This window comes from Aptenodytes forsteri, unplaced genomic scaffold, assembly GCF_000699145.1.
Source record: "Aptenodytes forsteri isolate BGI_AS27 unplaced genomic scaffold, ASM69914v1 Scaffold286, whole genome shotgun sequence".
Classification (NCBI taxonomy): domain Eukaryota; kingdom Metazoa; phylum Chordata; class Aves; order Sphenisciformes; family Spheniscidae; genus Aptenodytes; species Aptenodytes forsteri.
Window position 1 is genome coordinate 949,968 of NW_008794491.1, and position 11,541 is coordinate 961,508.

At 48.4% G+C, this 11,541-nt stretch overlaps 1 protein-coding gene across 1 annotated transcript; it reads left to right on the forward strand.

The window, feature by feature from the left end:
* Positions 1 to 328: 328 nt before the first annotated feature.
* Positions 329 to 6,446, forward strand: LOC103908540 (homeobox protein NANOG). The gene is made up of 4 exons (XM_009290933.1): positions 329 to 592; positions 3,809 to 4,083; positions 5,411 to 5,500; positions 6,059 to 6,446. Exons 1-4 carry the CDS (start codon positions 412 to 414, stop codon positions 6,419 to 6,421), a joined length of 909 nt encoding a protein of 302 aa, XP_009289208.1. The 5' UTR covers positions 329 to 411; the 3' UTR covers positions 6,422 to 6,446.
* Positions 6,447 to 11,541: the final 5,095 nt, after the last annotated feature.

Consider the following 11,541-nt stretch of genomic DNA (forward strand, 5'->3'; position numbering starts at 1 on the left):
GCTTATGGAGTTATTTTGTGATGGGATGATTTGAGCTGAGCCCAAAGAAGCAAGCAGGAGGAGCTTTCCTGGGGCTCTGGATCAGACCCCTACTCAGGTGTGACTGAGGAACCTGCAGAATGGGAAGAATTCAGAGGGCACATATTTTAGCCCTGATGCCATGTGTGGCTTTCTCTCCCCCCCCTCCACCCTGCTCTGTCCCCACCCCACCAATCAGCCTCTTTAACATGACAAAGAGCCTCAAGGAGCTGACGATGGTGGATATTGCAGTCCCAGGCAGGGTATAGCCAGCTATAAAGGTAACTACCTGTCTACATTCGGGGCTACCTCAGCTTGCTGGTGAGACCTGCCCCCCCAAGTGGAGGTGGCATCTATTGGAAGGTGGGGGAACCACCCCTTCATCTGCCCCCCATGTGTGCACACTTGGCTCTGCCCCCCTACCAGGCTTACCCCAGCGGGACTGGCATGGGGTACCTGGAGTTATACTGGAACTCGGCAGGGGAGGCAGGACATGCCCCCGCTTCGGCTGGGCCAGCGGGAGCCACCAGTGCCAGTCAGTCTCCGGAGGCAGGAGGGAAGAGGCAGACGGCAGGTAAGGCGTTTCAGCTGTCCTAGAGCTGATCCCAGGATACCTGTGGTTCCAGGTCAGCCACTTGCTTAACGACCTTGAGCAAATTTTTCTCTCTCCCTGCCTTGGTTTCCTAATGTGTGAGCTGGGCAAAGCGTGATGTGGTAGGCAAGGAGAATGGGTGACCTTGGGCAGTCACACCACCTTTCCATGCTACTTTTCTTTGTTGACTGTGAACTCGTTTCCTAAACTTCAACAGAGCCTGCAAGAGTCCAGGCGCTGGCAGGTCTCTGCTCCAGGCTGAAGGGCAGTGTGACAACATGGTCTCATGGAAGTTCATGGTTCTCGGGGCAGGAATGTCTGTGCCTCCTTTTAGTCAAATGCTGTCATGTGTGCTATGGAGAGAAACAAATCCTGAAGGTAATTCTGCTCGTGGCATCCCTTGTCCCCTTACAAACTCCTCGCACCCTTCGTGTGCTCATTAAACTTGAGCTAAAGCATGCTCTGAATCACTGTGCCAAGAAATCTGCTCCCTTTAAATGCAGCATCGTTACTCTCTGCTTCTTTTAGTTTGCCATTTTCCTCTCTCTCTATTTCCCTCTCCTTTCCATCCTCTTGTTGCCTTGCCTTTCCCTCTTTGCAAAAAAGTCCCAGGCCCCACCGCGGTGGCATTTTCTGTTCCTGACATTCCTCTCCCACTCCAATGAGTGGTAATAGAATAGCTGATGAAAGCAGGTTTTCGCTCAGCCCCATTGTATGGTCAGCAGGGTAACGCTCTTGTAAGGTTAATGGGTGGGAAGAGAGCAAGCTTTTGGAGTGCCGGTTTCAAGCTGTCAGATGCTATAGAGAGCTAAAGGCTTGGGCAGAGTGACTAGTGGCTACTTGGCACGAGGCTACTTGCCATGTAGTTTGGAGAAAGGCTTAGGTTCTCTGCATGCTGCCTGCTTCGCAAAGGCAGCAGGCAGATTGACTCATTCGTGCCCCCAGTGGGCCTGGTATATAGACTTAAAACCTGTCTTCAAACATTCTCCTCTGGTGCCTCTCTCTACAGAGAGAGCCCAGTCGTGGAAGCAAAGGCCTACAGATGTCAAGGGCTTGTGGGAGCGGGTCTGTCTTAGGTTTTCATGTTTATGTCTGTTGCACTGTTTGTGTTTCTTGCTTCCTCTTTCCTTCACGCTTTTCTCATGGGAGAGGGAGCACCTTTGTCTTGAGCTCGAGCTGCAGGTGGTAAATTACATGGGGGTTTGGGATGACAGGCCGAGCAGGAACATGTAGGAGATTTAGCTCTACGGTGTCTTGCTATGGTTCCTGGTCTAACAGAAGACTTTCCTGTTTTCCAAGCCCACATTCTGAGCATGCTCATTTCCTACCTATAGGGTTTTTACTGCACAGCCTGCAGGAGCCAAGCATCCTGTGGTCCCACACAAAATTTTAGCTTCCCGTGCATCCAGGTCACAGATGTTCAGCTTCCTCTCAGGCTCTACAGTCTACCCCCATACACATAACACCTCAGGCCCTTGCACCATTTCTGTTGACAGCCCCTTTCTCCTTGTAGGCAGAATCCCTTTGTAAACCTCATGGCCCTGCTCCCCAGCACCAGAAACCTGCCCCACTACACACCTGCCTCTTCACGCAGCCGGTGCTCTGGGTGGTTATCATCTCCTAGGGATAGGAAATAGCCAAGAGCAGGCCTATAAGAGCAGGCAACCCTGGAGGGGCAGGCACCACAAAGACAGGTGTGCCTCTGTCAGGAGGGTAACAAGGGAAAAGATACTGCAGACATGGCCACCTTTCTGAAGCCCAGCAACACCTCAAGGCTTTTGAATGATTGCTTAGTAGCCTCTCAGCTTAAGACAGAAGAAGGAAGGCTTTAGTAGGGTGGACGGGGAGCCCTTTCCTCAGGAGGGCGTCAGTACTTTGCACTAGACATACATTTGGGAGGTTGAGGAGGGTGTCTCAGTGGGCTTCGGAGTCACAGCTCTCAGGGTGACGAGGAAGGAGATTGGGAGCTATTGGTTGGGCTCAGTAGTTAGAAGGTATATACTGAAAATGGCACTGCTCCATTCACTGCACACCCTCTCTCCTGAAATGTCAGTAGGAGGAGAGGGGATGGACCATGCAGAAGGGTTTGCAGAGGAGTAGCTGGAAGAAGGAGGGATGGACAGATTTATCATTGCAATTATGGAGAAGGGGGGAGACTGGCATCACAGCCCTTCAGTCAGGGCTGAGAAGGTCTCAGCCTCTCACAGGCCCCAGCAACCAGGCACCTGACAGAAAGGTGCTGGGATAGTCTCTCTTGTTAGCATTTTCCTATTCAGGCAGCCTGAATGACTTTGCAACTTGGCAGCTTTTGTCTAGACTAGTAGCCCAGATTGTTTAGGAAGTTTTTCCTTTAGATCTTTATCTCAACTTTGTCCTCAACAGAGACCCTTTAAGACATGTACCAGGACAAATGAGAAGGGGCTTGGATACCTTCCTCTGCACTCTTGAATTTTGTCCCCCATGTCCCTGGTACAGGATTACTGGCTCTTCTCACCTGTCCCACACATCCACCTCCCCTCTCTCCCTCCCCACTTCCATGTGAAATTTCTCTCCTTCATTCTTCTCTCGCCAGAAGCCCCCCTCAGCCAAATAGGTCCCTCCATCTATACATGTATTTCCAGCAGTGGTCTGTGGTGGGAGCCACAGGCAAACAGGAGTGAGCCAATATCCAAGGCCTGACTGGTGCTCTCCACCTGCCACCCCATCATTGTAAGCACTGACTGCTCTGCCCCGCCATACACCCTGGTTGGAGGTTGCTTTGCCACTGTCTATCAAGTGCCTTGAGATTGCTGACCAGACAGTTTTGGGGAGCCCAGTCACTGACCCAAAGCTATGCTTGCAGTCACGACCAGGCCTCTTTACACCACACTGAGACTGAAATATTACCGGGGCCTTTTGGAGGAGGATAGTAATGCTGTGAGCCAATGTGCACCATTCTCCCCTCCCTGCCCTGACTTTTCCACCTGATGAAAGGGAGCCACGGGCATCCCAGAGGGCTGAGCTGGGAAGCTGCTCGCTGTCAGTGGGCTTGTCTGTGCTCACAGATCCATGAAGGAAGGAGGGTGACACAAGCCTTTGCTTCAAGAAAGCCCCTGTTTGGTAGGCAAGGAACTCTACGGCAGGCAGGGAGCATGCTCATACCCATACAGCTGTGCATTATGAATTGTATATATTTTCCCATTGTCTTTTTATTTCTAGAAGTATCCCCAGCTTCGTCCAGTTCTGGGAATTTCAGCCAATTCACACCCGATTCAGCCACCAGTCCAAATTCAGCATCCTCATCCCCCCAGCCTACGGCTAAGTCTCAGAAGGGCAGAGAAGATGGCATGGAGGGGGTGAGGAAGGCCAAGAGCCGCACGGCTTTCTCCAAAGAGCAGCTGCAAACCCTGCACCAGCGGTTCCAGAGCCAGAAGTACCTCAGCCCCCAGCAGATCCGGGAGCTGGCTGCTGCCCTGGGGCTCACCTACAAGCAGGTGAACACGGAGACTTTGACCCATGGTATATCTGTCACACAGCAGCTGAATGGTCACATAAGGCAGTGACAGGATGGAAAGATGAGTCCCCAGCAGAGAGTAGAGGCAAAGGTGCCAGCTAACAGTTGCTCCCCTGCCTATTCATGCCCAGAGATCAGAAGCACTTCTAGGGGACAGGAGAGACAGTGGCACCTCATTGGGGCCTCCCCAGTGAGGGATCAGTTAAGGGTACTGTTGCCAACGCTTGTAGTAGAATTGCAAACACAGTGATGAATATGTTGTTTGCTACAAACAGCGTCTACCCTGGGCGTGACAGCACTTCACAGACTTTTTCCATGCACTGGTGAACTTCACAGAAACCCTGGCATGCATCAGTTCTCTGAATCCCAGGGCTGCAACATGCTAAAAGCTCTTGCTAACGTTTCCAAGGGCTGATCTTGTCCAATACCTAATAGTGCCCCACACTCAGCACTGCCTGGCTGCTTGACACCCGCTGCCCCCTCCATGTGGGTACTGCTAGGTTCATGCATTGCAGCCCTTCAGGGTCTCTGCTGATCTCCAGATAGGTTGTGTGTAGTGAACTGGTGCTGGCTCAAATGATGCCTTCCTAAAGCAGAGGGGGCTGGGCAATGGGGCACAAGTGCTTGCAGTTATAAGTCCAAAAGCTGCCTGGAATTTGGATGTCAGAGCTGGGCATGATGGCCTGGATGCCCAGGGATGCCCTGGGACTAAAAAAGTTATATACGCATTGTTCACGCACACACTGAACTGTTTCTGTCAGGAACAAGATCGGTGGGACAATCTGCTCTTTCCTTCAATCCACATCCCTGCAAAGGCTGCTCTCACTGCGCAGACACAGCCCTGGGGGGAAACGGCTCTGGAATTCACCTCAGCAAGGAGCTCTGAATTTGGGAACTGCTGGGTACAAGGAGCAAGCCTCTTCCTTCTCTGCTCACAAGCGTGCAGAAACAGCGTCTTAGAATTTTGCCTGTAGCACAGGGGGCTTGTAGAGACCTGGGTGGGTCTAATTTGTACCAGTCATTCACCTCCATGACTGAAACGAGTGAATTTGTTGCAGCGATAACTGTCCCGTGGACGTAATGCTGCTCCCTCCCCCCACCATGCAGATGCACTAGCCACCTGCTGAGGCTGCTAGACAGACATCTCCCCTTGGCAACAACCACAGGGAGCCCTTAAAGGGCTTTATCTGCTGCTGCCCATATATCTATGCCATCTGGTCACTCTTCTTCGCTGCTTGTGAATCTGATAACATTTGCTATTCCCTCCCCTTTGCTGATGTTTTCTCTGCTCTCCCTTCCCCACCCAGGTGAAGACTTGGTTCCAGAACCGGAGGATGAAGCTGAAAAGGTGCCAGAAGCATAGCCTGTGGACTGAACGGGCTCAGTGCCTCACGCAAGTAAGAACGTAGCACATGGCTCCACATGGCCCTTCTATCCGGGCAGATAAGTCCTGTGATGTATTTCCTCCATGGGGGCAACTTAAGCATACAAGTATCAGCGTACTCTGCCTTCTGGTTTGTTCAGCGCAGAGGCACAGACTTGGCACGACTCTCCATGTTCTGTAGGTAGCCTAGCAATGGGCTGACTAGGCCACTGATTGCTTCCAGAGAAAAGCTGTTTTCCTCATATATATATATATGTATGACTGTGTATCCACCCCTGAGCTATGGGGGTGGATACAGTTCTTCTTGTCCTCCCATGCCATTGCTGCTGATCAAGAGACAACATGAAATGTGAGGGCTGACTACCACTGAAATGCTTCCAGAGAAAAGCTGTTTTCCTCATATATATATATATGTATGACTGTGTATCCACCCCTGAGCTATGGGGGTGGATACAGTTCTTCTTGTCCTCCCATGCCATTGCTGCTGATCAAGAGACAACATGAAATGTGAAGGGACAGAGCCCCAGCACGTGTCAGGCCTGTGTTCTGATTCCCTGTCTTTCCCTTTCAGAGTGGCTTCCAGACAAATACTTACCTGGACGTGCACCCCAAATTCCACCAGGGCTACCCTATCACTGCAGCCAGCAACATCCAAACCGTGCCTCCCCCCCGTCAGCACTACGGAGCAGGGCAGAACGCTTACACAATCATGACCAGCGAGGATGGAGGAGTCTTTGGAAAAGGCGGGGGCACCTGCAGCGTCCAGCAGACAGTGGGCTTCATTGCCCAGCACAAAGTAGACTTTTACCACAGCTGTCCTGGCAGTGTGGAATATCAGGGCACAAAGATGGGTGACGGCTGTAACTTTCACCACTCAGCCACCATGGGGGCTCCTTTCCCAACCACTGCTGGCCACCATCTCTATCATTCCTAAGCACTGTAGATGTAGGGTACTTGGGCATGCAGGAATCAAATCTTATTCTCATCTCTCCCTTTGTTATTCATGTGCTCTCCAACTCAGGGGCATCGTGTAGCTAGAACCTGTTTTGGCATCCAACTATGTACCTGCAAGCATGCACAGACACACAGACATGCAGATACCTGTTTGCCCATTTATGTACATACAGCCCTTCATTCGTGTGCCCTTACACACGCACACACCCACCCCCCCTTCTTTATTGGCACAGACGACCAAGTTCCTTTATAGCAAGACCCAAGATCTGGCTACCTAGATAATCCCCTGGAGCTTCTAAATTATTGTAACTTGTCTCAGAGGAGGCACAGATTCCTTTGAGGATCTCATTTATACATATCACTGTACGGTTGTGTATACATAACACATGAAGCGGTGGGCTGTATGGAGAGGTGCTGGTCACATATCTTTCACTGAAGTTGGAGAAGTTATTGTCACACGCCAGGCATCCATCTGATGGTTAGACCACCGGTTCTGTAAGTCAGCCACAAGGTATAGAATTGATGAAGTGTCTAGTGAAGGGACATGTGACAAATAGCTTGCAGAAAGGCTGGTAAGGTGATCTTATAAGCATCAAAATGATAAATAAGCCCCTTGTTCTAGTCTGTATCTTTCTGTGCCTCCCCTCAAGAAAACCAAACAGTGCATTCAATTTGGCAAATAATAAAATATTTTTTAAGATGGATTATGTATTTTTCTGTATCCTTTTTCCACTGTAATAGAGCATTGCAACATGAAATCCAGATGAAGCATAAATAGCCACAGCAACCATATGTCATTGTTATTACTGATTTGACTCTGAAACTATAAACAGAGATTTTTCTGTGTTATTAGTGGATCAGCTTCATGACTCTCGGCAATGCCAGATATCTAGAGTCAAAGGATGACATGAGTAACTACCACCCACTTTAAGAATTTCCTCTACCCAGCAATATTTAATACTGAGACTGGCTAAAACATAGACGTACCATCATTTCTAAACTTAATACTATATAACTGTCTAAGTACCTAAAACCAGATGTGTGTATCAAAGTATATTTAATAACAGAGCCCCAGTTCCCTGAGTCACAGGTTTTCTATCACTCTTTGATGATGACAATGACTTTATCTTAACGCAATGAAGTAGCTGTCATGGTTAAAAAAATGAGCATAAAATGAAGGCAATTGATGTCTGCAACTGGCATAATAAGAGGCATGGTCTTCTGTTGGCAAAGCTGGTTTATGTCCCTGTGCCTCACAGCTGCTTGTTCCCACCCCCACTCCCTCATGCAGCCACTCTTTGTCCCTTTGGTTGTTCAGCTACACTGTTTATAGAGCTGTACTGTAAACTGTATGACCAGCATGATCTGGGGAAAAATAAGGTGTTTTGGAGGGCAAATTTCTAAGTCATATATATCATTTTGGAGATCCATTTTAAAGCACAGCGCAAACACACGTCCCACACCCAGCAAGTGCCTAAGATTGGGAAAGACATGTTCTTGCAACCACTGCAAGATCAGAGGGGAGTTAGCTTGACTGAAAGGTGCTGGTTGACATCTGAAAGTGGACTACAATAGCAGCAATTATCAGGGCTCTCACATGAGTGGGAGGAGTTCTTTCAGCTCCTTTGGGGCCAACAGTGCTGCTACTAACCTGAATATCATCTGGAACCTTTCCATGCCACCCCATCAAAGGCTGCTGTAGGTGAAAAAGTTGAGCTTGTGGCTGCTCCTTACTAATACTCCTCTGGAAAAGGAGTCACCTGTCATGCCCTGTTCCTTCAGGGATGCTTTAGGACAGGCAGGATCTTGGTGTGAAGTCTCTGGGACTGGGTTGTAGAAGGATGCTGGCTATAAGAGCAACAGTTGCGTTCTCCCTACTATTGACCTTCAGCAAAGCTGTGCTAACAAACACTACCAAATCTTGCAGTGTCCTCAAGAGACCTATAAAATTTTTCAGAGGCCATCATTCAAGGACAGAGCTTATTGCCACAGGTGGTTCTGGAGACCGAAAGCCTGCAGCAATTCAAACAGGCAAGTAAGCAGCTTCCAGGAAGGGAGTTCATTGATGTCTGCTGTATCAGGAGCTGCATTCCCAATGCGCTATGTAATAACAGCAGGAATGCAGCTCCTGTTACAGGCAGTCCCTCAGCCACCGCCAGCCAGAGAGGGACACTGGGGACTTGTTTCTTTTCTGGTCTTTCTCTAGTATCTAGCAATGATTTGGATGGATCTTGGGGCTCAACCCAAGGCAGCAGTCCCAATGTTGTAATTTGTAAAAGATTTAGTGATTCAGACACACCCTGTCTGTGAGCAGATGTGCTTCCATTAAATGTGAGAAATTAATTCTAGCCTGATTATGAAAGAGATTCACAGATATGACCTGAGGGTGCTCTTCAAAACTTTGGACAGCATGAAGATAACATGGCCCTCACAGGAAAAGAAAAACAACTTTTTTTTTTTTAATCTAAGACCAGTGCCATGATTTTGGATTCTTCATGCCTCTTGACTGCTCAGTATCAGCCAAGGTGCTGCTGGCCACGGATGATGGGCCAAGCAAGAGATGTGTGGCAATGCTTTACTGAAAATTTCCGAAACCCTGTTAGCTCAGCATTTGAGTCATGCAGTGTAGTTAGATAACTAAATATAATGTTTACAGATGCCTGTAGGGAAGAGCCTATTAAAGCAAAGATCATACCTTTTATCTGCACTGGAGAGGCAACTGGGGCTGTGAGCCCTTGCTCGTGGGCCACTCGGAAGAAACATGCAGCTTGTAAGACATTGCTGCAGGCCACATTGACACAGAGAGCAAGGAATGAGGTTGCCTGCACCACTCTACTTGCTTGGTATTTTGCCTACGGGACAGCAAAGGCTGGAACCCAGTAAACTAGAGAATAAACCTTGGTCTACATAGTCTGTACTAGATCTAATTTCTTCTGTTTGGGTGGGATTCTCTGCACCACTGGAGCTACATCTGCAGCGTTGACAAACTGGAGTGTTGACACTGCAGAGATACTGTGAAAGTGCAGTGTATTCCCACAAGCTATAATACATATAAAGAGCTCCACATGAGCTTACAGCTTGATGCTAAAAAGATTTGCTGGCAAAGTGAATCATGTTTGCAATGTGCAGAAGTCACTGTTAGACAGCAGTCATAAGAAGCAGCAGTCCTAACAGAGTTGTAATGTATCCCAGCAGAAAGGGCTTTTGCTGACATGTACTTACTTCCTCTGAGGAACTGGTATAAACCCTTTCGGAAGTATGAGTCTGGAGGGATTAATTGCAGCTCCACCATTTTGGTAGTAGTGCTGCAATTAGCTGTGCAGCTGTTTCACATGGCGAGGTGACTCAGGCATGTCAAGGTAACAGAGGAGATCTCCAGCACTGTGGAAAGACAGAGTCCTACTTCATTCCACAGCTTCTAGAAACCCTTCCTGATCTACTAGCAGTCCTTTCCAGCCCACTCACCAAAATTCCAAACAGCCACTCTGCATGTTCCCTCCAGCTCTGCAGCTACATGTGCCTGCCAAACCTGTGTGCAACCCAGGCTGAGCAACCAGGAGAATAACACACCCATGAAGGAACGCTCCATTTCTGTAGAACGGTCCCATGGTAAATGCAGGAACACAAACCACAGCACGCAGAGCAAGTCATCTCAGTCCCAGAGCTATTTTAGCAACAATATCTGCTTCTGCAGGAGGACATCTGCCAGCAGAGCTTTGGCTACCTCCTTACCCTTGTGGCAGAAACATGGAAGAGAAACATGCCCAGGCAACACAGGTAATCTGTAGCAAGTGTCCTTTGCAATCATTCTGCAAAGACCTGCACAGCTTGTGTATTTCTTTAGAGCTTAAGTTTGCATCTTAAAAAACCAAACAAACAAACTGGAAGCTGCTAATTTTAAAGCTGAAAGGCAAGACTTTAGTATCTATGACTTTTATAGGTATATGATTCAGCTTTGTTTTTTCAAGGGAATTGTTGAAATTAACAGTACTACCACTAAAGCATCACCCAGAATTCATCCAAACTGATGTTGGGGCATGAGACTCAAGTCAGGATGAGAAAGGATCTCTGTTTTGTAATACAGAAAACCCTGTGAACCTGGCATTTCCCCCTCTTCCAGGCCAGATTTATGTATTTCTACTGTTGAAGGTTGGCAACCCATGCATGGACAACTCAGCCTTTCTTCATCCTCTACAGCCTCAGACCTCCACTCCCTCTCCTTCCTGCACATATTCCACCTCACCCTGGGAAGCAGAGCGTTACAGTATTGCAAAAGGAAAGCAGACATGCTTTGGCACCCACACAAGCAGGTTCTGATCAGCAAAGGACCTGTGGTAGTTTGAGCCTGAGCAGTCAGCTGCCAGTTTAGCTAATTGTCCTCAGTGGGAGTACCTATTGAACTACCCCTTTCAGGCAAATTAAAAGCTTTGGTGGTGTACTGTAGTTTAAGGAACCTGGGATTAAACCCAAACAGATCATTTTTGCTAGTTTAAAACTATGGCTATTAACAGGAGCTTTGCTCTGCTGACACAGCAGTAGCATCAGCCGTTGAACACAGAGAGCTGCTTTGTTCCATTAGTGCTGCTGTCCATGGACATTTGCAGCCCTTGGCTTCATGCAAGTTGCACAGGTGTTCAAACTAAGAGGTATCTAAGGAAAGCAAGGCTCTGATGAATCAAAGCTCACTGAGCAGAAAGAGGTTCACTAAGTCTCAAATTGGTGGCTGCTGATGCACTGCTTCGGTCCCAACGTGTCTGTCTCGCATGTTCCGGTACCTTCTAAATGTTGCTCCCAGCTACTAAGAGGAGATAAACACAGTCTTGGGGCAAAGCAGGGAAAGAAATAAATCTTTGTTTCAGTGCTGGAGGCAGGATTCAGTTACTTATGCACAAACTTCTGCTGCCATTTGAGGTTAGCACAAGAACCCCAAGAGAGCTGCAGCCTCAATGAGGCAGGACTTCCAGACCTCTAACTGCGACCTTCTGGAGCAGCAGCAGGTGGTCACACAATCTCAAAAGACACTTTCTTTTGCTCCTACCTTCATACTTAAATATTTATTTTGAAGCACTGCAGTTTAAGGACTAATACAAGCATGTTACG

Coding starts and splice junctions, on each gene's coding strand:
- LOC103908540 (XM_009290933.1), top strand. CDS start 412: ATGTGTGCACACTTGGCTCTGCCCCCCTACCAGGCTTACCCCAGCGGG. Junction 593..3,808: donor AGGGAAGAGGCAGACGGCAG/GTAAGGCGTTTC, acceptor TTTTATTTCTAG/AAGTATCCCCAGCTTCGTCC. Junction 4,084..5,410: donor TGGGGCTCACCTACAAGCAG/GTGAACACGGAG, acceptor TTCCCCACCCAG/GTGAAGACTTGGTTCCAGAA.